General features: G+C 40.4%; 2 protein-coding genes across 2 annotated transcripts in view; one reads left to right on the plus strand and one right to left on the minus strand.

Annotated features, from left to right (window-relative positions):
• LOC309704572 (GTPase IMAP family member 8) overlaps positions 1-27022 on the minus strand; it is a 96830-nt gene that overhangs the window by 22615 nt on the left and 47193 nt on the right. The gene's annotated exons all lie outside the window — the stretch shown is intronic.
• On the plus strand, positions 14735-25102 carry LOC309704576 (adenylosuccinate lyase-like). The gene is made up of 12 exons (XM_082529813.1): positions 14735-14865; positions 16417-16620; positions 16708-16752; positions 17059-17138; positions 17250-17421; positions 17520-17566; positions 17678-17768; positions 18678-18747; positions 18826-18973; positions 23961-24141; positions 24454-24630; positions 24772-25102. The coding sequence occupies exons 1-12, from the start codon at positions 14755-14757 to the stop codon at positions 24856-24858; spliced, it is 1413 nt and encodes a 470-aa protein (XP_082385939.1). The 5' UTR covers positions 14735-14754; the 3' UTR covers positions 24859-25102.

Here is a 27022-nt window from a genome sequence, read left to right on the forward strand (position 1 = left end):
TCTGTAGGCCTTCTTGATGTCCCTGATTAATGCACTCTTGTATTCATTTGCATCAACAGCATTAACTAAAACGGCCATTTTAATCTCTGGATCATTTAAAGAGATCTTTCCAAAATCAAGGTTCACTGGCCAATTAATTTCTGGTTCAGCAAGAAACTTTGGCCCTGACAACCAGGAATCATCCTTGACAAACTTCCGTTTAAGGCTGTGAGGTTCTTTTCATTTGGAAGGAAAGATAAGCGCAGACAGAGTCCGGAGAGGTGTCCAAAAAGTGATTTATTAAACACACACTTATTATACAGTGTGGGGAGCCGGTCCTCTCCTCTCTGCCCCGTTACAGAAAGCTTTATAGCCATTATGACGTCAGGAGAATTCCTGGACCTCCTCTTCTCAGCACAACAACACTCTCCCAGGCTTGAAACCAAATGTTTCCCATCATCGGTATCTGGGAACATAACCAATTGTGTAGACGAATGTGCAGTTTTGTGAGATTGTAGGTCCAAGCCAACGAAAGTTGACTGTCCTCAACTGACTTCGGCCTGCCTGGACCTGCAGGTCCGCTGGTGCTATTTGCATGATAGAGTATTATATCTAAAAGGTGTTTTATTCTGCGTGCTCTGGCAGATTTACTAAATGATAAATGATACATGATAATATTGATAATAAACTGATGATAAGTGATGCAGACTAATGAAGTACTGATGAAATAATGACAGTGCATATGAATGCTTGCTGTTCTACAGCCTTCCTATTATTTGGCATTTTTACCTGATTGCACCTAAAAGGTAAACCAATGTTGTAATGACCATCAACCAACTTAACAGAGTCCATCACTGACTTCATAAACTGCTGATCTTCTCTAGACAAAGCAAACTGCTCATCCTGAATACATTCTGGAAAATCAGCCTTTATTTGACGTTCCCACAGCTCATCCAATCTTGCCACGGAAATCCTATTGACACTCACATCAAAAATGTCAGTCTTACGATCCTCTCTGAGAGGACCAGCATAGTTTTTACTGCATAGGGACCTCCATCCTGACTTCTAACAACATCCCATGGCTCTAAAGCCTTGGGCACATTGGTCCTGATCAACAGGTCTACCCCAGAATTTATCTCCAGTATCTTAATATAGTGCAAATGTGGCCATCTATCGAGATCTTCCTGTCGGGGAATATTACATTGATGAACAGGCATGCTTTTCTGAGTAAATAAGTCAGGCAAGTCACAGTAGTGATCTAAATCCAAACCACTTCCAAATCTGAAACAACATAACTACTGACCATTTTCTCCTGACCCATTGTCCGCAAAAGAACGCCAGTTTTCCTTCCTGAAAGATTCAGCCTATTCATGAGCCCTTCAGTACAAAATGAAGCTGAACTCCCAGGATCTAGAAAAGCATAGGTTATCAGTGACTGATTACCTTTCTTGGCCTTCACTAACTGGTATTATGGACAGAGCACCATTTTGCTCACCAGCCCCAGTAACGCCACTGCTTTGCGCAGCACATGAAGGACCTTCATCTGGTGGTTCTCCCCCTCCTACAGTTTGCACTGAAACACTTTCCCTCTGCTTGGAGTGGATATGTAAGAGTGTGGGGTGTTTCTGTTTACAGACTTTACACAAGAGACGTTTCCTACAGTCCTTGCTTCTGTGCCCAATGCGCAGACAACCATAACACACACCATTCTCTTTCAAAAAAGATAATCTTTCACAGTGCAACTTTCTTTCAAACAAAGGACAAATCCAACATATGCCCTGCTCCACAAAACAAGCAAACCTTGGTCACAACTGAACCACTCTCTCGCCTCAATGCTGGCTCAATCTTCCCTTCCACCTTGGCCACTGTAGTAGCAAAACTACTCCGCTTAGCCTTAGGGTAAAACTGAGACTTAACATTCCTCGCCTCTTTTCTGATGGCTGGAGGATCCTGTATATCTCTAAACAATGGGTCACTTGCGATCTTAACTTGCCTTTCGACAAACTCAACAACATCGCAAAAAACCACTTTACGTTGAATCCTCTCCTGCAGATTGCACACAACATTCCTCCACTTATCCCTGAGCTTATAAGGCAACTTTTTATAACTGCTTGCATATTAGTTGAAGTTGAATTCTATTCTATTAGCAGAGACATCCAACTCATGCAAGGACTCAACGTCTCCCATTGCATTACAACATTGCCTTAATAAAAACCCATATCCCTGCAAAGCCTTCACATCATCAGATTTTATAGGTGGCCATTTATTGACCCTTTCAATGTAGGCAGCAGCAATTTTCAGCGAATTGCCAAAGTTTTCCTGGAGCAAAGATTTAGCTTTAGCATATCCATACTCAACAGGCATATACTGACAGCTTCTGACCATTTCTCTTGGATGGCCTCTAGTATATTGCTTGAGAAAATATAAACAATCCTTAGCACTGTGAGCTTGACTCTCCACCATGTGCTCAAACGCTCTCATAAATGTTTGATATTGCAAAGGATCACCATCAAAGAATTGAATGTCACGCCTTGGTAGCAAAAACAGACAGCTGCTCAGCCAATAAAGTTGTAATTTCATTTTGTTTCTTCAAAACTGTGACTAGATGATCATGACCCTCACCACCTTGCACTGTATGTGTAAGAGGTTTTGATTGTGCGTGAGACTGCGACATCATCCGATTAGTTGAAACTGCACCTGGAAATACTTGATGTAACTCCATCTCTGACTTTTCCAACAAAACGACCTTAGGCTGAGAAATATTTTTTAACCTTGGGCCTTACATCCAATACATGCGCTTGATGATCACTTGCATCAACACCCTGATATGGCTGCTCTGGTAACACAGGTTTGAACGTAGGAGCATTAGGATTTAAAATGCCTAAACTCCTGTTCTCGTTCTAAATACGAATTCATTCCATCAGATTTACCATTAACAGCACTTGAGACTCGGGACATTTCAGAAGCTTTTAAAACATTCACCTTTGCTGCTGAGGCTGCTATTTCAGTTTCTAAGTCAAGAAGCTCCTTTCTTTTCTTAAGCTGCATTTCTTGTTCTTCCAAAGCATGCTTTTCTTTCAACAACCTCTGTCGAACAAGAAGGGCAGCCATGTCAGCTTCTGCCATTATGCGTGCTGACAAGGCAGATGAAACCATTGAGCCACTGAGTGATGATTTACTTTTCCTACAACTTCTGGTTCCAACATTAGAGATGCTTTCACTTGGATTAACATCATCTATCACAGCACCTTTACCAACATTCCCGGCGTGCCTAGAAGCACCAGAACCATTTCCAGCAGGTAATACATCAGAAGACTCAACACCAGGTGGATTTATATGTGGCAAATCAAGCTCAGACACCTGATTTTTACTCTGAGGGTTTCCCTTTGCATCATGAAGCCATTTCTTTATCTCTCCCATAAACTCAGTATTATGTGCTCGCACACTTATAAACCAAGCAGTTTGGTTTTCTTGAGGAAGCAAAGGAAGCAAGGTTTCATGCAGACGAGTTGCCTCATTAAGCAACACAGACAAATTCTCTAACTGAGCCTGAACAGTGGAAACGTTATCCTCAGATTGCTTTAATTCTTTAATAATCTTTATGACCTTTTTAATTTTATTAATCTTAGTGTGACGTTCTGTTTGAAGCCTTTCAATCTGATTCTCCAAAGCCTTAGTAGTCGGTTTCGGCTGTCTTTTCTTTCCATCCACATCACCACATTGTATTAATTGGTGTGTCTCCATTTTTTTTCAAAACAATACAAAATCCAAATGCTGAACTGCACCTATGCCACACAGCTTCATTCCAACACATCAACTTGATGACATTCCCTTCAATAAACCTTGGACACACAATTAACAGGAGCAATATCCCCCACTATCTGCCTATTAAACCTAACTAACTCAACCTAGTCTTCCGTACATACTAGCGGTGGGTATTTATGTACCTCCATACCGTCAGCTGTGAGGAAGACAAACTGTCTTAAACACAAACTGCGGCGGTACTCCCAAGCCAATGGCTTCAGCCGCCTGATGCACAATAACTAGAAAGTAAATCAGTACAACGCCTTGTGCAGCTGTACTGCTGAAACCTAACAGGGGAATAAGACTCCTGAAAGAAATCTGTTTTGTGTAGCCAAAGGCTTATTCTAAAAGCTGCGTGGACAAAGGCAACAGCAAATTATAAAACTCTCATCAATAAAACTCATCTATATATAAATAATCCAATAAAACCTACAAACTTTTCTGTTGACAATTTGTTGCGGCTCCTCCAACCTATGGACGCGGCAGGCTAAACATGAGGACACAGATGACGCGCAACAATAAACACATAAAATACACTTCTGTACCATTTGCTCCTTTTATTCCACATGCAACTGTCCAATATACAAATCATTGCCTGGGATTAACTATTAAACAAATGCACAGACTGCACAAACAAATAACTGCAACTCACCAATAACTGCACTAACTACTATGCCAAATTACAACTTGGTCTATGGCATCAATTAGTGCACAAATATACAAAAACCATCAAGTTACAGTTAAAATACATCAAAACAATTCAAGCTGCGGTGAACAGAAAGTTTTGCCTCATGCTCACCCTACCTTTCTGCTCATCAACATCAGGTGCTGTGAACAGGTGAGTGCAACCACATTTATCATCTACCACACCCATGAGACACGCCCCACACCCGTGCACCAATACAGTGAGTCCATTTAAACCAACCCACTTAGTCAAAAAAGGAACAACTCATATGGCTCCTACAAAATACTTGAATCTTTGACCCAGAGTGTGTGTGTGTGTGTGTGTATATATATATATATATATATATATATATATATATATATTATAGTAGTGAGCTTGAACTCTGGGTCAAAGATTGAAGTTGCAGTTATTTATATTTCCTATCACCTTAAATCTTCACTCAAAGACAAGTATCTTTGACAGTGTATATATAGATTTTTATATATGAGAGACAAATATTGTTCATTTAATATGTTGGCATTATTACATTTGGCTCAATGCTTACATACATGTGTAAAAAGGAAAATGTACGAGCTGTGAAAACTGTTTCTGATAGAATGAAGAGTAGTCTGATATATTAAATATTCCTTTATTGGGTGAGAAAATCAGACCATGTCATAACTGCTTTAAGTCATCTGGGCAGAAAGTATACAAACACATAACATCCTTATAGAATATGATGTAACACTATAGATCAACTTACCTCAGAATATATAAAGCATATAAACAATTACAGCAATATGATGCAACAAACACAGCAGTGCTACTAATCCAAAATACTCAAAGCTTCATAGAACTGAAACAAACATTTATTTTTAGGTCCATTCTGCTGCTGATACATACTTTAGGTTTCTGAATATTAAACTTGTTGCTGCCTTTCATAGTGTGTAACTTGAAGGCCCTGAGTACTTTCTCCCACACTGAAAACACTGGAATAATAAAATATTTTGAACATTACCTAATGAGACTGATTCAGGACAGGCAATTAGTTATTTTAAACTTTTCTAGCAGTCCTTCACAAACAGGGAACAGTCTGTCTATTCTCTCCATCTGTCAGCAGCTGCTGACTCTTCCTCCTCCTCTTCCTCACACACTGCTGAGTTTGTCCTGGTGGATCATCAGGGGTGCAAAGCCTCACAGATGATGTGCAGCAGTGTGTCCCTCAGTCTGTCTGCAGTTGTCACACATGGAAATCAAATGTGTGAGAAGCTGCAGGATTCAAACACAAGTGTGACTTATAAATACATGTTCATACTTTTATTACACAATCAGAAAGAAAGACAAAGAGAGAGAGTGCAGGACAGACAGACAGGTGACAGTCTCAGGTGTACACTGCTACAAAACAGCACGAGAGAAGGAGGATTTAGTGTTTGTGTTATTACGAGTGCTAAACAAGAAGAGTTCCCAGATGGTACAGTGGACACATGTGTGACTCCTGTGATTAAAGCATCTTTCTTTCAGCTTCACGAGTGAACCGCCAGCTCGTTCAAACACACGTTAAAGTCCGTTTGGCTCGACACCACCGAACAGAGGCAGCAATATAACAAAGCTAACATTAACAGTGCAGTGAATCCTGCTTGTGCCGTGATATTCAGGACAAGTAGCGGTTTTTGATACGCGCGACACGGGCGGTTTCCTGGGGCGGCATCATGGTGGGGGGGCGGTATCACGGGCATCGGCAAAAAATAAATAAATAAAAAAAATTACTCGTACTTATGCTGCCCCGACATCATGCCAGCGCATATTGGGAATGTTGTAGGCACCGATTGGGTTTCCATTGCCCATTTGCTGGGAGTAAGGGCGCCCTCCGTTTGCGAGGTGCGCCTGCTGCTTGCTGCACAGGGAGGAGAGGGCGGGGCGGCGGGGGATTCTCCGGCTGGCTGGAGCAGCATCTAATAACCAACTCGCAAAATAAAACAAAATTAAAACAAACCAACAAACATGAAAACACCAGACATTATGATGCAGGCTTATAATTTGCACCGATGTTTTTTCAAAATTCTATATGCGAAAAGTGAGCGCGAGAGCCCTCGGTTCTTCCAAATAGAGCACATTTCATTCATAATGTTGTAAATCCAAGTCCATTATGGATTCATGATTTGAACCCTGGGTTGTACAAAACCCCAGAAATAAACCCTAGACAAAGCAAATCTGTGAACTAAGGTCTAGGTCTGTTAGGTTATGTTGTGGTGACCCTCGGGTTGGGGGATGGGTGTTCATACTGGAGTGCAAAATTAAAACCAATGGAAGATGGACAAGAAAAGTTCAAAGCCATCAGGTGCTCAGTTTAGAAAAAAGAGAAAAGAAGAGGAGGAGAAACGAGCAAAAGATACAGGTAAGCAGATGTGTCATTGGATAATGGCAGGTCATCCTGAAACAATGAGAATCAGAGGGAGTGTTTGCCCAGGGCGCCAAACAGGCTAGGACCGCCACTGGTATCAAACGCTTTGCAGAAATCTACAAATAAGATAAAGCTATCATCCCTACACAAATCTGCATAATCAATTAGGTCAAAAACAAGTCTAATGTTGTTGGATATGTGTCTGTTAGCCATAAAGAAAGTTTCATCAATAATATCATTCAAAACAGCTTTCAGTCTTTTGGCAAAGATCTGAGCTAGGATCTTATAATCATTATTAAGGAGGCAAATTGGCCTCCAATTGTCAATATAAGTGGGATCTTTCTTTGGCTTTGGGATTAGGGTTAACAGACCTTGTGATAAAGTGGGGGGAAGAGACTGATTTATAAGACTTTCAATGTATACATAAGAAGAAATGGAGCCAGTTGATCTGCAAAAGCAATGTAAAATTCAGAGGTTAAGCCATCGGTTCCTGGGGATTTATTAAGTTTAAGACGTTGAATAGCGGGCAGCACTTCACCAATAGATATCGGCCTATCACAGAAACTCAACTGATCTTCTGTTACTGTTCGCACATCAGGGATTTGTTCCATAAAGTTCAGACCAGCACTCTCATCAAACTCTGACTTGTATAAATCTTTATAAAAATTGGAGCAATAGGTGGAGACTTTTCGGGGGTCATCAGTTATAATACCGTCAATATTAAGTCTCCGAACAGAACTAAGTTTAGAATGAGATTTCTCTAATTTAACAAAGTAGGATGAGTGTTGTTCACCTTCTTCTAATCCTCTTCTCCTTGATCTCACAAAGGCTCCCTCTGCTTTCAGTTTATAGATATCATTTAACTTACTCTGTTGCAAAGCTAAGTCAGTTTTATCTTCTTCAGATAGGTTTTCTGGTGGGATCTGAGTGAGAGCAGATATCCTAGGAATTACATTAATTTCTTCATTTTTTCTTTGTTTTGCTGCAGATGAGCCATGCTCTCTTAAATATTTACCGGCTTCAAATTTAAAGACTTCCCAATTTTGACAGCAGAGATGACTGGTTAGGGCTTTATCCCAGAAACGTTTGATTAATGACAAAATATCTTCAATCACTTTTTCATGTTTTAGAAGGGAATTATTAAGTTTCCAGTAGCAGCTCAGTGATACCGCTTTGTGGTCCGTGAGTGGAGTTGGCATTATATTGGATATAACATTATTCCTATTTAAGCAATCAGATATTAACCAGAAGTCAATACGGGATTTAGAAGAGTTGGATTTGTTACTCCATGTAAATAGTCTGCCTTTAGGGTTTTTAATTCTCCAAATGTCTATTAAATGAAATTTTTGCATAAATGTATTTAAACAACAGGACAGAGAGTTATTTGAGCTAGGTGGCCATCTGTCTAGTGAAGGATCTGGAGCAATGTTAAAATCGCCTCCAACTAATAACAGGAGATTAGGATATTTGGATAACCAGAACAAAAAGCGTGTTTCAAGGGCATCCAATAACAAGTCATTATGAGACTTAGAATTAAAACCATACACACTGGCAAGAAGAAGAAGTGTACCATCAATGTTGACTATCATAGTGTCCTTCTGAGTCCATTTCAGAGTGCATAACGTTCCCATTAAATTTGTTCTTCAGAGTAATAACTCCTGTCAGTCAGTGGCATCAGTTCAGGACTTTTGCTGCGGTTGTAGTCATGTTCGGCAGTCACGGCATTCTTGGGGCTGGTTTTGGAGCCAGCTACACCCGTGTTTCTCTCCATTTCCTTGGTTGCTCCTTTGGTTAGACTTTTAAATTTCATGGGTGTTTCTTTTTCCTTCCTTTTGCTACCCTGAGTTGTTGGAAACCTCGCTGAGGTAACAAAGCTTTCCTGCTGTTAGCTGAGCTATCGCTTTGCAAAGAGGCTAGGGTCGCGAAAAAGTTCTTTGAAGTATGGTTCAGGAAGCCATTAGTTAGAAGTGCCGCATACGTGTACTGAATAAGATCAGTAGGATAACTCACTTGTGATTCAGAGAAAAAAACGACGGCTGAAAGGGAAGTAAAACTGCAAAATCCTGCTTAGCCACGGAGAAGAGCGTCTACCTCGGTCACCATCTTGGCCCCTCCCCAATACAACTGTAAATTGGTACAACTGCTATAAAAACTCAGAGGAAGAGGAAGAAGGAGCGGGGCGGGGGGAAAGAAGTAGTGATGTGCGGATCGATTCTGAAATATCGATTCCTCCGATACCAATCCATACTTGCTTCATGCCCTGGGGGACGGGGCTGTGGCTCCCCCACACCCTCTAGCACATAGGTGTCAAACTCTGGCCCGCGGGCCAAATTTGGCCCGCAGCCTAATTACATTTGGCCCGCGAAGCCATACAAAATTACTATTAGAGCTGGCCTGCCAGTATTATACAGTGCATGTACTGCTAATACTACAATTCCCAGAAAACTGTTGTTGTTGTGGTGCGTCAGTCATGACAGGACCCATTAGCACCCTCTCCTCTGTTGACCATAGTCATAGCAACCATGCAAATACTGCCATGCTACCTATCCCAAAAGGGAAAAAAGAAATGCAGAAAACAGGAGCTTTCAGGACAGGTGGGAGAATATGATAAAATTTGATAAATGATAAAATGATATATACATATATACATATGCATATACATTTTTTATTTAAGAAATGAATTCCACTGATGTGTTATTTAATTGGAATTTTGATTTTGCATGTGTGCAATATTAAGTTATATATATTGTTTAGTATTAAGCTTTGCTTGTTCCATATTCAGTTTTTCAGCAAAACTTGTTTGAGTCCATAAGAAAAGATTCCTTGTTATATTTGGAGGAAGATTTTTTTTCAATAAATATTAATGTTAGCCCGCGACTTTGATCCAGTTTTGAATTTTGGCCCACTGTGTATTTGCAAAACCCGGTATTTGAGTTTGACACCCCTGCTCTAGCAGATCATTACATGAAGGAGCCTTTTAAAAACAAGCGCATCCATGCTCACAGGTGTACACACGGGTGCTCACACACCCTTTTTGGCTCCTACCCCAAAGCCCATGCGCTGTCGATTTTACGTGCTGCACAATAATGTTTAATATTTAGTATTTACTGTTATTTTCCCATGTTATATTCGTGATGTTGTTTATTGTATTGCTCTCGTTTTCTTCTGCTTGTTTTCTTTTTTCTTTCTCAACAGGTGATCCAGGTGATTGATATATGTATTTTTGTTGTCTGCTTATTTAGTTGGTTTTTGTTTTTTTGCCCTTTATCCCTGTCCCTCTTCTCCACTGTTTTTCCCCCCTCTTCCTTTCTCCCTTTTCTTTTCCTCATTCAAGTCTGTCCCGTATCTAGCAAGTGAAAATGAAAAATAAATAAAATAAACAATAAAAGGTGAAACAAATACACCATTACAGCAAGGCTGGGATGGTCAATTTGGTAAAGTAAATCCGTTGGGCATCTTTCTTTGCCTTTAGACAATAATTCTGATGGCAAAAGAACCAAACGGGACAGGCAAAAAAAAGAAAAGAAAAGAAAAAGATACTAATAACGATTAGAGGGGTTGTTGACTCCTCCTCGATGTACAAGACCGTTTTCTTTTAGAGTTTCTGTCTGTCGACAGTTTTCTGCTACTGAGAAAACCTGTTGGAAAAGTAGCTCAAAAACTGAAGAAAAACTCTTTACTTTGGTCTGAGAAGGAGTGGCTGCACAAAACCAAAATACCTCACCGGGGTGTTTTAATGGTTTAAGTAGGACCGAGTTCTGAATATGTGCGCGGTGCTCTTTTCACTAAGGGATATTATTTTTTTAAACACATACAAGGATGTAGCTTGCCTCCACCAAGCGCTATATAAATGCAATCCGTTATTAGTCGGATAATCTTAAAGGTTTTTTATTGCGTCTGTAATATAAGAAAGCAAAATAAATCCGCTATTGTAAAAGCACACAAAACCAAAATTACCTCATCCGAGGGTGTTTTAATAAAATCATTCGGGGCTGATTTCTGAATATGTGTGTCACGGTCTGGCTGGCAGACGGTGGGGATGTGGGGAAAGGAGGACCCAAAACGCAGAATCTGCGATGCAAACAGTGCTCTTTATTTACAGTGAAAAGCTGTAAACACAATAACTCCCCGTTGCTCCCTTGAACCCCGTGTGCGTGCTTCCGTCTGTGCTCGTGCTCCCCGCTGTTGTGTTTCCGCACACCCCGTGCGTGCTGCCTTTCTGGACCACTCTTCCTCCTGCAGGGAAACCGTAGAAGCAGCCGTCAACACTAACCCTCCGCGGGTATACAGCACTGACATATGCTGACACACTAACTTGGTACGATAACTCAATGATCCCGCAGCGGTGGGAGCTCCAACACTCTCCTAAGTAGCTCCCCCGACGAGCCTGATCACCAACAGGTGTGGCAGGAACTTCAGGTGTGGCCAGTCCTCCCGCAGGGCCACACCCATCAGGCCTGCAGGTGGCTGTGCTCCATCCTCCAGCCTCACCCGCAGACATACACACGTACACACCCACACCCTGCCTATACAGGGACACAGACTAACACAGCATTGTGCAGAAAAACACACACATCACCAAATAATAATAATACTAATAACAACAACAACAACGGTCAAAACTGCTCACGGACCCCCGAGTCCTCCAGAGCCGGGTCCGTGACAATGTGCGCGGCGCTTCTTTTTTGTACACATACAAGGATGTAGCCTGCCTCCACCAAGCGCTATATGAATGCAATCCGTTACTAGTCAGATAATCTTAAAGGTTTTTATTGGGTCTGTAATATAAGAAAGCAAAATAAAGCCACTATTGAAAAAAGAAATAGTTATTTACTGTGGAAAAAAAGATCACATTGTCATAATAATGAAACAGAATTCTGACTGCTGTCTGTGGAAAACTAACTGCTGCTCTGTCTCTCTATACAGCACTGACTCAACAGAAATCTGCTGCGTCACCCCCATGCCTCAGGAACCCCTCCCTCTCTGATCCCCCCAGGAACCATACCCCTCCCCTCATGCTTATGGAACATATTACACACATCTGAAAACGACTAGACACTTCCGGAGTATTTCTGGTAGGGTCAAAAGGTCTAGGCTGAGGCCATCAATCATAAATATGTCCAATCTCGCCATTGCTGTTTATTGCAGCAACGGAAATGCTTTCCATACTGATTAAAAATGCTGAGTTTGGTAAGATATCTATCCTGGGTAAAGGATTTGGATTTGGGAATCAAAGCACCCCCAAAGATTTCTTACTTTTTTTGACAATATTTGCTGTTTGTGGGACACACTACTAAAATTATAAAAAGCATACAGTACATAATTGAGATGCAACATTTTAACAACAAAAGTTTAGATAACCCCTCCTCCCTCCCAAAATGGTTTGTTCCAGCTCGGCTCTCCCCTGCTCTGGCTCTAGCACCGTTGCTGCCAGAGAGATGGTGGCTGAGACGCAGCGAAGCGGAGGTGGAAGCACCTGCCTTAACACAGGACATATTAACTGCATTTAACCTTCAGTTACTCTTTATATAGTTAGGTAGGAGTCAGGCCATGTTTCTTTTTAGCTGAAAAACATTACACCCAGGTAACCTGCTGTGTTGAAAACGACTATGTTTGCTACCCTACAATCCGTCCTGCTCTGTAGTGAAATCAGCGACATTTGACCGTCCTGTTGCTCCCATTGAAATGTATATAGCCTATTTAAAGTCTGAAACTTAACACTGTCTGTAGCCTGCTGTTGTTACCACTGTCCTGTTTGAAATGGAATGAGAGAAACTGGTGAATTTGTCCTATGTGTATGTGCCGATATTGAACCCAAGGTACTAACTGCTAACTGGCTGGATGCCCATTAACCTTATAACTCCTGGTGTGTGTGTGTGTGTGTGTGTGTGTACAGAGAGACACCCAGATTCATAATGGATATGAGGAAGTTTTTTCAAAAAAAAAGGAGCCACATTTAGGTAAAAGTGTAAGATCAAATGATTCGTGAATAAAGGATAATGTTGATTCAATATTTATATCCTTTATTAGATGTACATGTGGTTTGGTTATTTGCCTTTTGGTTGAAAGTACACTGAGAGAGGACTTTTTTATTAGTGATCTTAATAGTATTTTCTAATCCAATTGAATACAATCTATTTGTGTATGATTGTCAGTCCAAAGAAAGAGAGAGGAAAGAGGGGAATGTACAAGGTCAGGAAAAACCAGGTAAGAAAACAGACAGGGAGTACTAACAGGCAAAACAGAAACTGTTAAACTGGCAAAGAAAAAAAACAACAACTAATTTTACTCATGCAATCTGGAAGTTGTGTTCTCCCTATATTAAAGCTGCTATACAGAATCTGCAAAACAAACTGGGTTGTCAGCCCTGGCACTGCATTACCATATTGAGCTTCAGTCAGAGGAAGTCACGGTTGCCAAAAACCTTTTGAAGCTCAAGAGTGAGGCTGGTGCCATCCCAGATATGCTAACATTGTACAATCTTCTGGATAATCAGATCTTCCCCACACTGAAAACTGTTATTCAGGTTGCCCTAACAAAACCAGTTAGCAGCTGTAGCTGTGAGAGGTCATTTAGTGTCTTGAGTCAGCTCCATACCTGGCTGAGAAGGACCATGGGTCAAAGCAGACTCCAGCACCTGGCTGTGATGTCAGTTGAGAAAGAGATGCTTGAGAGACTTGACCACCAAAATGTGATAGACAGATTTGCCAACCTCAAGGTGAGGCGACATAGGTTAAAATAAAAGAAAAAAATCTGGAGAGCCATAGTCGTATCTGCAGTAAAGATCTTTTCATACATTGTATACATTGTACCATAGGCCAAGGTGTCTCAATTTTTCTAATTTTTTAATAATATTTTGTACATTTCAAGGACTCTTCTATTTTTGGAGTGTATTTTTTATGTATCTGCATTATATTATACATTCACTTTAAAAGTGAATCTCTGTCCAAAAAATGCACTCTGTTTACTTTTTACTCACTATGAGCATCATTCATTATTCTCCCACAATAATTAAGGTTGGGATATGTATTTTTTTTTAAATTCCAATCCATTCTTCTTTTGCAGTAGTAGTCTTTAGCAGCATTTAAATAACCTTTATCAGATTTGATGGTTTTGTTACAGACTTTTCAAAAAAAGTGTTTTGCTTTTCTTTCCCAAATGTGGGGATTAAATTGTGTTAAAATGTACAAAACAGTGATGCCATGTTTTGTGACAAGGACCCAGGCACAGAGAGACTTGATGAATTTAAGAATCTTATGATTTAATAAAGAAATTTGCAGACTTGCACAGAGAGGGTAAAATTATGATGACTGATAATGGAGATGAAGACAACAGACGATGAGGACAGGGAGGAACAGGGGTTTAAATGCACCAAGGAGACAGTCAGAGGGAACTCGGGAGAACGGGAGACATTTAAGGATGCAGGGACTAACAGAGACAGGGAAGAAGTCTCATCATGACGAGTAAAGTTTACCTTGCCTGGATGGGCAGCTCTCTGGGTGCTCAGCACCCCCAAAGCTCTGATCCTAGAATCGCCCCTGGGGTTAAATCTGAAATTAAACAAATGGGAGATCTTACCCTTAACACTAGATTTACCATTGTTGTGAGTGCGCGCTAGTGATGTGCATTTATACAGCCGTATTTCGCACATGACTATGAAAGGCGGAAGAGAAAGTAGTTCCTTTGAATGTAGACAATCCGAATGTTATAGTTTCTTTCCACTGTGTTCCTGTTAATGATAAACTACAAATTTACTGTAAATTACTAAAATATCGATATTTTAATGTGAGAATTGATTCCAGAACATAAATGATTGGTATCGGAGGAATCGATATTTCAGGATCGATCCGCACATCACTACTTAATATCCTGTCGCTACCCCGCAGTGTTCACTTTTCTAGCAACCATGGCCGGAGCCGGAGAGCTGTCCAGCGAAGAAATGAGCTACAACTTCAGCGACAAAAAGAAGTTCACCACCTGGAGGAAGCTGTGGATTTTCCTCGCCAAAGCGGAAAAGGTTTGATATAATGATCTGCTGATACAAGCTTATGAAAGAAGTCCGCGACCTTTACAGAGCCCTATCAAGTTTCCTGCTCTAAACATAGTTATAAGGAGGTCTTACGAGTCGTGTGGATGCTACCCGGTGCTGACTGAGCAGACTGTTACCGTCTTTGTCTGGAGGTCATAGGTCATATTTTAAATTTACATTTGGCTACGTCCACACGTACCCGGGTATTTTTGAAAATGCAGATTTTTCTATTTGCACCTTTTGTCCACACGTAAACGGCGTTTTCGGTCACTGAAAACGGAGATTTTTTTTTAAACGCCTGCCAGGGTGGATATTTTCAAAAACTCAGTTTTTGCATTTAGGTGTGGATGAAGAAAACGGGAGAAAATGCAACATCAAAGTGTGCGCCATTTTTGACGTCACACTGTGCGCCACGTTACTTCGGTGAAATGAATTTCTACAATACTGTTAATTGTACTCTCTGCAGTGTCTAAATGCTTAAATATACACAGTTACTGCCCCTCTACACATAGGACTCGGTTCTGCTTCTATGCCCCATCTTTGTTTACTATTTCCCACCGAGGCTTCTAGACTTCTGATTGGCCAACATTTCTATCGCCAACTGTTGCTTTGGCATGTTCCTAGCAGCGTTTCCCTTCATTTTTGCGTTTACGTGTGGACGGGATTATTTTTTTGAAAACGGAAAATCTGTTTTCAAAAATACCCGTCAACATTATTATGAGATTCTAAAATTGAAAATCTGCAGTTCGTATTTTCTATCGCAGAGCCACGTGAGCTTCGACACGCATGCGTACATGTTCTGAATCATTTGAACAGCTGCTGCTCTCTCGACAGCGAATGTTCCTGTGAACGAAAAGCTCTTCAAGTGGGAAAATTGGTAACAGTTACTCTGGCTAAATGCTGTTGTGTTTGTGCTCTCTTTTCTACTGAGGTTTTATTTGACCAGTCTGACCTATGACCCCTTTGACTGGACAGAGGTACTTTATTATCTGGAACCTTTCTGTACTGCTGTAGGAATCACGTGACTACGGTGTCCCAACAGAATACAGTCCAGTCTAATCAGCATATTGAGCGCCTGTGCCGCCTCATGAGGACAGCACATGATGATCAAAACTGGAGAAAAGAGATGCTGACAGACTAATGACTAATGAACAGCAGGCTGTTTGCTATCAGCTTAGCAATGCAAGTCACTGACTTTTACCCAAACATCCTTTCCATCAACAGAAGAGCCAATACTGCAAATATGTGTATTTATAATAAAACATGTATTTACATAAAAACGTATTTGCATTTGTAACTGTTGATAAATATCTTAAAAGTAAAGAACTGTATTATCAAGAGTCAAAAAGCTCCACATAAAAAGTTGTAAGCAGCTTATAAGTAAACTCTGAAAATGAATGAAACCCTGCAGGAAATGGTTCAGAATTCATTCTGTAACTACAAGCACTTTTGTTTTGCCAGCTCTAAACTTTACGAGTTGCTTGTAGGAACTCTTCCTGTTTGTCATCATGTCTCTGTGTTCAATGTTCTCCTCCTCAGGCTCTGGGTCTGCCCATCACTGATGCTCAGATTGCAGAGATGGAGAACCATGCAGAGGACATTGACTTTGCCGTGGCGGCTGAAGAAGAGCGAAAGCTGAGGCACGATGTCATGGCGCACGTCCACACCTTTGCACACTGCTGCCCCACAGCTGCTCCCATCATCCACCTCGGAGCTACGTCATGCTATGTGGGAGACAATACTGTAAGTATGACTATTGCATAAATAAACCCAGCAGTGATGAGTTTTGACTCTTTAAAGCTTCTCATGTTTGTCATTTCTGTTCTTCAGGATCTCATTGCATTGCGTGATGGCTTCAACATCCTCTTGCCTAAGGTGAGACTCACCTGTTTGTCCAGAAATTCTATGAAAACAGTGCAAATTAATATCAAACAAGCTTGTCAGCTAGTTTTTTGTTTTTACAGTGAGTCCATTAAAAAAAACAGGGCATTTTCATTGAATTGAATTCATGAAAAAATATATTTAAAGATTACAGGACAGGCTATCCAACATATTGGTCACATTTATTATGCATCTTCACTGCTTCTGGGAGCTAAAGATCAAAGCTGGCTGTTTGTAGCCCACGATGTAAAATAAGTTTGACACCCTGATTTGATCATTAAAGGCTTGTTTTTCCTGCAGCTGGCCAGAGTCATCGACCGGCTGGCAAACTTTGCAGAGGAATACGCCGACCTCCCCACGCTCGGCTTTACACACTTCCAGTGAGTCCGACTGCAGCTGCAGTGTTTTCATAGGCCTTCATCAGACTGATGGAGCTGTCCAACTTTGATGTCAAACACACCCACTGTGCCCCTCTCCTGCTCTCTGTACAGGCCTGCCCAGTTGACCACAGTGGGGAAGCGAGCGTGTCTGTGGCTGCAGGATTTGGTGATGGATGTGAGGAACCTGGAGCGAGCCCGCGATGATCTTCGTTTCCGTGGAGTCAAGGGGACCACAGGCACCCAGGCCAGCTTCCTGCAGCTCTTTCAAGGGGACCATGACAAGGTATAAACAACCATAAGAACCACGTGGGTGATTTCTGAAGTCCCACAGCACCGTATTGTGATGACTTTTTAATATCAGTTTTCCTTTTGTGCCCCCAGGTGGAAGAGCTTGACAAGATGGTGACAGAGATGGCTGGCTTTAAGAAGTGAGTATCAAACTCCTGTCTCCAATGTTGACTGACATGTTTTTATAACATGGTCCAAGCAGGAACAGTTTGAAACACAGGCTATAACTCATTTGTTCCATTCTTATCCAGAGCCTACCTGGTGACTGGACAGACGTACAGTCGCAAAGTGGACGTAGACTGCCTGTCCACCCTCACTAGGTTGGGAGCTTCTGCGCACAAGGTGAGGAAATGTCTCCATTTAGTGGTGGTTAAAGAAACTTGGGCCTTGAGCTCAAGCTTTTCAAAAAGCTGATGTAACTGAGTCTAGGGCTGCACGATTAATCGTTAGAAAATCGCGATCTTGATTCATACTTATGTGCGATCTCATTTCCAAATGACAACGATTTAAAAAGGAAAAAAAAAAGACTACAACAATTGTATCGCATTTTGATCCGGGACGTAATCTGCATGAAAACAAGCGCTCACTCTTCCTGCTCAACAAATGACAAGGGCGGAGCCTTAAACCACAGATACAGAAGCTGTGCCGTGTGATGCTAAAATTAGCAGGGAAACAGCGGAGTGCACGTCAGGGATGACGAGAAAGTGACAGGAGAAAATCCGTCCCGGTCAACCACCCAAACATCAATAGCGAGAACCTTATACAGCGCTTCCCTATACACATCGAACTCCCGCAGGCACAAAGAAATTACGGAGGCTATCACTTATCACCTGACCAAAGATATGGCTCCCATCAACACTTTCAAAACGAGGGATTTAGGAAAATGATCAACACCCTAGACAAACGCTACACAGTGCCGTCCCGCAACTATTTTTCTATTGTTGCACTACCTGCTCTATACACGCAGCGTCGAGCAACGGTGGAGACGGAATTTCAAGCAGTACAACAGTTTGCAGCAACAACAAAACGTGAGACATTTGTTGTTTTTATGTTTATTTATTGTTTTTATGTTCAGTCTCAACTGTTATGAAGTTGATGTGCAGTTAAAAAGTGCAATAAATATTTATACTGGAAAAGAAAATTGTGAGAGAATCGTGATCTCAATTCCAAGCCAAAAAATCGTGACTATAATTTTATGCAAAATCGTGCAGCCCTACCTGAGTCTAAACTTTTTGCTGTCATCTGCTGTAGATCTGCACAGACATCTGCCTGCTGGCCAACCTAAAAGAGATCGAGGAACCTTTTGAGAAGGAGCAGATTGGTACGTTCGCTCATTCAAAAGCACTTTTTACCTGTTAAACTGTGCCTCAGCCTAAAGCTTTGCCTGCTCCTCTTCCAGGTTCCAGTGCTATGCCCTACAAGAGGAACCCCATGTATGCAGAACGCTGCTATAGCTTGGCCCGACATCTGATTGCATTGATGGCCGACCCCCTGCAGACTGCCTCGGGCCAGTGGCTGGAGAGGACACTGGATGACAGCGCCAACAGGTCAGCCAACACAGACACACTTACACTGCTGTGAATTTGGTATGATGCAGTTCTCCTCTGTGAAGTAGATATCACATCAGTGTGGAAGCGTACAATAAATAGTAGTGAACAATGATTCCCAATTACAGGGTTTGTACGGGTGCTTGAAATCCTTAAATGCTTGAATTTTAATATTGTCTTTTCAAGGTTTGAAAAGTGCTTGAACTTCAGATGTGGAGCTTAAACGTTCTTGAAACTGTATTTCACTCACCACAAATAACTCTGAATAGTTTTCTTATCAGATAGAGAAATTAAATGAGTTGCAAAGTGTAAAAGCAACATTTCTCCGCCCGGGCTGCCGTGCACCTCTGCATGTCAGTCCGTTTCTAATGTGTGCCTCCGCCCCGCACAGTCAGGGATGAGTGCACTAACATGTTGGTGTTTTAATGATCGTTTGATGGAAAACGACAATGGCGGAGTTTGCGCTCTTGAGACACATGACAGGAGAGTCCTAGTTAATAATTTTCAAGAATGTATACATGACATATGCTAATTTTTAAAACTATTATTATTTTGCTAGCTATCAAATTTTCTGGAGAAATGATTGAAATGCACTGAGTGTAATGCAGTATGGCAGCGCTATTACAGTAGGTAGTTATGGCATTGTGATTTATGGAATATGCTGTAAACTTAGCTAACATTACTTGGCAGTAGCAGTAATGTGAGTTACTTCAGTCAAGTGAAAGCTTTAAACATTAGCCTGATACTTAACTAGCCAGCTTAAGGAAATAATGGTAATAAGAGGCACTGATCCATATGGGCACAAAGAATGGCCACTTTTTTGTGCTACTGAAGTTCCCTGGCTTTCATTTAATCTGTTTATTGTGAACACCTACACATTAAACAACTTAAAAATGATAAATGGCTTCAAGCTCAGACTGAGGTCTGTGGGGCACTATCAGCCACTGAGACAACAGACAAATATGTTTTAATATATGAATATTTCATACTTTATGGCTGCCTGTTTATTAAAGGGAGATGAACAATTCATTATGTTCAAAGCGTCTCCCAGTCAGTGCTGTTCTCCATGACTGTCTTACTGTGCATGTTATTAGTAGAGATGGCACGATACCACTTTTTTATGTCCGATACCGATATCATAAATTTGGATATCTGCCGATACCGATATGAATCCGATATAGTGGTTTTTTTTTTTTGGTTTTTTTTTAAAATCAACAAAACTGTTTTTTTTTTTTTAAATATCTTGCTGCATTTTGTATAAGTTCATACTCAAGTTTAAAACAACAACTACACTAAAGCTATTCTGTTATACCTGTATACAAAAAAAATATTTCATATTTCAGCAATACTGATCAATCTAATAAACTTAAACCTACACCATCCTCCCTATTCTGGTATTTTAAAGAGTACTTAGCGTAAATATTAAGCAACCTAACTAATAGGGTTCCAACTCCCAGCAACAACAAAAATAAATAAAAAATAGGGAACCACCCCTCACGCTCCACCTCATGATGCTTAATCGATGTAATCAACCTTAATTTGATGCAGTGTGAAAAAAAAAATGCACAGAAATCAATTATTTTTCAAGAAATATTAAATAGATTCAACATCTTTCTTCACCAAAATTGCAGACTGCACAGATGGTACCTTCCCAAAGGAAAATGTACTATAGCTTAATAGTCACTATATACAGTAATGGACTTCGATACATTTTACATCAGATTAAAACTTTGGGTGTAAGATTCAGATAATTGTTTAATAACAGCCAGACATTTTAAATGAGAATAAGAAAGAAAAGTATGTCTTTGTGCCCCCTTTTCCCTGTTAATGCCCTATCAGCCCCCCTGGCTAAACTTTGCTAGATCCGCCCCTGCACAGTTACCAGCGTCAGCTACGTAGAAAAGGATCCTGGTGTAGAAAGTAATATTAAATAAATTCTAACAACAGCTTATCAAGCTTAAACGAGCTGCTGTTGTTCAGCCGCTGGTTTCCTCTTTCTGGTGCAAAGTGGGCCAAAAACAAAGAATGGAGACGGAGTCACGACAGAAAAGCCGATCAGCTGATCATTAAGCAGTTTCATGATAGCAGCAAGAAGAGGCAGTCGCTTGTTAAGCTTAAGGCAGGAATGCTTTACAAACATTCAGAGATGGACTTACACACTTGCTTTACTTCTCTCGGGATAACTTTGTCGGAGATGAAATGCCGGGTTGCTAGCGAAGCTCCACATGCTATCCAGACCACCACAGGTCCCGCATGCCACAGCCGCTCTATCACGTGATGCATACTGCTCCGACGTGCTAACGTTCTGAGGTGAGTTACGGCGTGTTGCAAGTTTTGTGAGGTGCTTTCCTGATATTTAATGGATCGGATTACATTTTTTATTTTTCTCCGATATCCGATCCAGTAATTTAGGTCAGTATCGGACCGATACGTAATATCGGATCGGTCCATCTCTAGTTATTAGCACAAACACTTTAAAGATAATCATTTAGGACTTTAACAATTATACAGACAACAGTGTAGTTAAACAACTTACAGTTAGTTTTATTGGGAATTCACTTTAACCTGTTAGGCCTCCAGGGGTTTTCTGAGCTTTCTGCTTGAAAATGAAATGACTAAAATAAATGGAGTATTTCTCCACAGTTACAAACTGTGTATGCAATCTTGCTATCAAAATAAAGCTAACACTTGTGAGATGTCATCAGAGGTGTAAATATTACTGCAGATGATACTATGTTATAAGTTACTGTGACTCAAACATAGAAAAAAATGATTTTTTTTTATTTTTATTTTTTTTATATCTCACACCTAATTAAAGTATTTTAAAGCATTTAACACCTTTGAAAATATGCTTTGGTTCACATTCAACCCCAGAAAATCATATATCAATATGGATATTACCTGTCCACAGATTCATGGTGAGGTAACTGCTCTTTTAACGGTTTGGTGTCTTCACTTTGTTTGGTGGTTTTAGAAAATGGTCTGAAATTCAGGTTTCTGTGGACACTACTCATGTCAGCATTTATATTGTCTTATCCCTCCTCGTGTTAACCGATTAAACGCGATCTCCTCCCTTTTGCCCTCGTTTTTGGGGGCGTGAGTGCTTAACTAGTTAAAATAGGAGACAGATTTTTTTTTTTGTTTTGTTTTTTTGTTTTTTGTTTTTGTTTTTGTTTTTTTGTTTGTGTAGCGTAGGACAAATGTCAATATCTGATGAGAAGACTTATTAATTTGGCCTTGCTCTGTATTATTGTGGTGTTTGGTGCAGTTTTTTATTTGGTGGGGTTGTTGTTGTTGTTGTTGTTTTTTCTTAAAGTGGAAATGAATATCTCTAACAAGTTGATTTGTTCACATTTGCACATCTTAATTTCTAAGAGAAATGTGTTTTTGTTTTTTTTGAGTTTGTACACTGTATGCATTTAAGACGACCATTTCCTTTTTCAGTATTTTTGTGTGGTGCATTTTTCTGTTTTTAACAAAAGGGGAACAAAAGACATTTAATTTGACCTAAGATCGTTTGTTTTAATTAGCATGAATGCTTTTCAAGCATTCACAGTATTGTTCTTCTAATCTTTATTCTTCCATTTTATTATTTTATATTCCGTACTGTTTTGTTTGTTGTTTTTTTTTTTTTTTTTTGTACTCCTACGCCTTCAAAACAGTTCAACTTAGAAAAACCATTCAAACACTATTAGATTCCTCTTCTTTTGGACATGACTGCTTCTATTCTCTTCTTTTAACATTTATATTTTTAATTTTATTCAACTTTTTTTCAACCAAAATTTCCCATGTATTTCAATGGGGAGACCCTTCAAATTCTCCTTCAACACACTTCTATTTCAACTCTAACTACTTCCACATACGTTGACAAAGAGCCACCATTCAAACTTTGACTTCAGTTCCAGTTTAAGTTTCATGATGTTTTTTCACCCGTTTCAGAGTTTATAATGGGTGTGTATGGGACAGAATGTTGGGGCTAGAGTGAGACAGCTCAACTGCTAGAGTGAGAGGAGGGGGGGGGAGATTAATCTTAAAATCTTATCTCTAAACTGCTGCTGTGTCCACAGCGTTTGCTCTACAGCCACATTTTACCCTCAAAACATAGACAATGTTGTTCTCTGTCCAACACAGTGTCTTTCAAAGCTCAGAGATGTAAACCTTGTAAACTGTGTGGATCCAAGTGGAGGGCTCACATTTTAGTCATTCAGTGATTCAAAGAATAGGAACTTTTAATATTCATTCAGATGTTTTCTGACTCCAAATAGTCTTTTCTCATTTCTTAGGTTTATCTAATTTACATTTTAAACATTTTCAGCTCTTTTCCAACTTCTCTGTGGATGTCAGCTTTTAGCAGTTCAGCTTTTTTGTTTTTAATCTCATTCAACATTTTTAACTTCAGCAATTAATTCATTTCAGTGCATACATTAAGATTCAAGCATTCATACTGCAGTTTCTTCAGAAAATTCACTTTCTAGTTATTAAATGGTCTTCCTAAGGTGGTGCTAAGTGAAACATGCATTAATTTTTTTTTTTATTAATTTTTTTTTTTTTTGGTAATGTACTGGAAACGCTTTAAAATGGACCTAGAAAGTGCTTAAAAAGTGTTTGAATTTGACCCTGAAAAATGCATATGAACCCTGCAATTAGGAGTGAGTAGCCCACATGGAGTGCCACAGTGACTGCCCACTGTGGGGGGGATTTCTCCTTCATTTTCCCACTGACACTTAAGGAAATCCATGAGAGTTTGAGGCCTTGAACCAAGTCAAACAGCTAAGAGAGGAATTGTGGCCATAAAGGGAAAACTGAGGGGGGGAGAAAAGAAATCAAGAGTAAAAGACTATGTACATAATTGCGTTAATGGTTAAAGAACTACACATCCTACAATGCATTGCACATTGTTACCCAGGATTCAGTGGTTGAGTAAAAAGCTGTTACTTGTGATTACTGATGGTTTCTTTCCTCTCTTCTCTGCCTTGCTCCTGTGCAGGAGGATCTCCCTGCCCGAGTCCTTCCTGACAGCAGACATCATCCTCAGCACACTGCAGAACATCACAGAGGGTCTTGTGGTCTACCCCAAAGTCATTGAGAGACACATCCGCCACGAGCTGCCCTTCATGGCCACAGAGAACAATATTATGGCGATAGTGAAGGCAGGAGGCAACAGACAGGTAGGAGAAAATGCCCTGTGAGGAGTTCTCCTCTGAGTCAGAATGGACACAATAATAATAGTTTTGAACATAACTGGATGAATGCATTTTTGCTTAATCAGGAGAGATGGTTTACTGGGCAGAAAATGCCAGTGGTAACCAGAAAAACAGATGACTGAAGTGAGCTCATCTTACTGACTAGTAACCAGTGTTTTGACCATTTAAATGAAGAAACTGATTACCAATAACCAGACCTGACATGGAGACCCAACAACATGGCTGTTAAAGTCAGCTCCACCTTAATGTTTCTGTTTTTTCCTGTGTCTCCTTCAGGAGTGCCACGAGAAAATCCGTGTTCTCTCCCAAGAGGCAGCAGCTGTGGTCAAACAGGAAGGTGGAGACAATGACCTGCTGGCCAGAATCCAGCGAGACCCCTACTTTGCACCCATTCTAGGGCAGCTGGATGCTTTGCTGGACCCCAAGACCTTTATTGGGCGTGCTCCACAGCAGGTACAGCATGAACAGCCTTATTTTTGTTCAGTCTGACAACAGATGAATGTTTTCATCTAAGCCACAGCTCCCCTATTACTGCAGCTGTGTCTGTTGACCCCCTTGATGATAGTTTGTTTTCTTGTTCCTGCTCCTCTTCAGGTGAAAACGTTCCTGGCTGAAGAAGTACGCCCCCTACTGGAGCCGTATAAGGCCAATATGGACGTCAAGGTTGAGCTTGTGCTTTAAAACATCAGTGATGTCTTGAGCTGGTTTTATGGTCGAGCAGAGTTTGCTGTCCACTCCACTCTAGGGACTGACCGTCTGTCTGCCTGGAGCGAGCTCTGTTGTCAGATGGAGGCAGCGCACAAAGTGTGTGGTACAACCAGCGTGTGGGCCGCTCTTGCTTGTACTGTTGTTGGTCAACCAGCCGCGGTGGAGAGAAGTTATAACAGATGAGATGAAGCGAGAGTATTAAAAACAGTAAAATGTCCACTGCAGCCACTGTGTGTTTTTTGTTTTTATCTTTGAAGTTTACACAGACGGGCCATGAGACCAGCATTACTCCCACTGACATGGGGAACACTTTGAGTGGCACATTTTGCAAATATTCTGAAGTAAATTCTGCGACCTTTAAATAGCCCTATCAAGTCCCCTGGTCTTAATAGACTGTTAGCGCACAGTAAAAAGAAATGGTGTATAAGTCAGGAAACACTCGGCAGTTCCAGAGTTGCATTTTATCAAAATAATATCAAGAAAAAAATCATAAGGAACCCCATGTGTACCCTATACAGCAATACACTGAAAATTCGAAAAATTTTCATGAGGTTTTTTAATATTAGATAAATGCAACTGATAAGCACAGATTTTTCATTATTCTTATATGCTTGGGTCAGCGCTAATGGTAGCAAAGCTCTTTCTCTGCAGGGGTCTGGAAAGGATTTTCCAGGGTGTGGAGCTGGGTCTCCAATTCAGTGAGCCTGACCTCCAGAACTGTAAATACACAACATTCCTTTCAAGTATCATTATTACCTAACGAGGCAGAGGTAGCAAAAGATCTGACACACTGATCACTGAGGAAAATACAGGACAAACAAGTGAAGGAGCCACTGGCTCAACTACAATCTGTGATAAGCTAGAAAATTCAAAAGGACAAAGTGAATGAATAATGTGACTATAATTACAGGTGATTCAACGAATTTGACTTTTTGCTGGCAATGTGGACCAAGCTCTCATAACGTGCCAGAATATCTTTTGGAGCGACCTCAGAGCTGTGGCATCACTCGGCATCATTTCATGGACTCTCCATAAACAGCTGTGAGAGCTTGTCAGCTTGGTGCTGAGGCCACAAAGAAGAAGCAGAGCCGTTTTACATAGAGAAGTCTACGAGATCAAAGGCTGACTTGTTGGCAAAAATGGATTAAAATTACACGAAATAACACTGAGGTGTTATTTTTGCAGTCCAGTACAAGAGCACCTGGCTGCAGCCACTGGGAGCACCATATTGCGACCTCCACACTAACCGGAATCACGTAACTTCGAAATAAATTTGGTTCTAAGTGGGGTTTTTTTGTTTTTTTATAATTGTACAAACTAACAATTACAGCGCATATCTTACTAATTGAAAAGATATGTACACGTATAGGTGGTTAAGAACAAAGCAGCCATCGAACAAAAGAACACTATAGGTCAGAAATAAAATAAAGCAGCATACAAGTACATTAAGTGACCTTCAATATAAAAGTTAAAAAACAAAAGTACGCACACACAGTCTAGCTACATCAGTTGAAAAGCAGCATCAAAAATTCAAGTAAGGTGTGAGCTTTAAGTTACACTTGTCTAATGAAACCTTCAATAGAAGGACTTCATTTTTAAAGCCAGCAAAAATCGGAGTAATTTTCAAGAAGCGACATTTATGAATGAAAAATTTTGCAACTATAAATAAGTTAATTGATAATTTTTTTTTTTTTCTGTTTGTAGGCAAAATCTAATTACTTGAAAGGTTATAGAAGGGCGGTCAATATTTTTAGAGGTTAACCAGTACTGAAAATCATCCCAAAAAGATCTGGAACTTTCACATGAATACAAAAGGTGCTCTGTAAAGAGTGCATGCGTTCGTATCTACAGGGTGGGCCATTTATATGGATACACGGTAATAACATGGGAATGGTTGGTGATATTAAAGTCCTGTTTGTGGCACATTAGTATATGTGAGGGGGCAAACTCCTCAAGATGGGTGGTGACCATGGTGGCCATTAAGAAGTCGGCCATCTTGGATACAGCTTTTGTTTTTTCAATAGGAAGAGGGCCATGTGACACATCAAACTTATTGGTAATGTCACAAGAAAAACAATGGTGTGCTTGCTATTGTTAAAGTGATTTTCTTTTGCTTTAGGTGGAATTGGAAAAGAAA

This window comes from Aulonocara stuartgranti (genome assembly GCF_965226115.1).
Source record: "Aulonocara stuartgranti genome assembly, chromosome: 4".
Taxonomy (NCBI): domain Eukaryota; kingdom Metazoa; phylum Chordata; class Actinopteri; order Cichliformes; family Cichlidae; genus Aulonocara; species Aulonocara stuartgranti.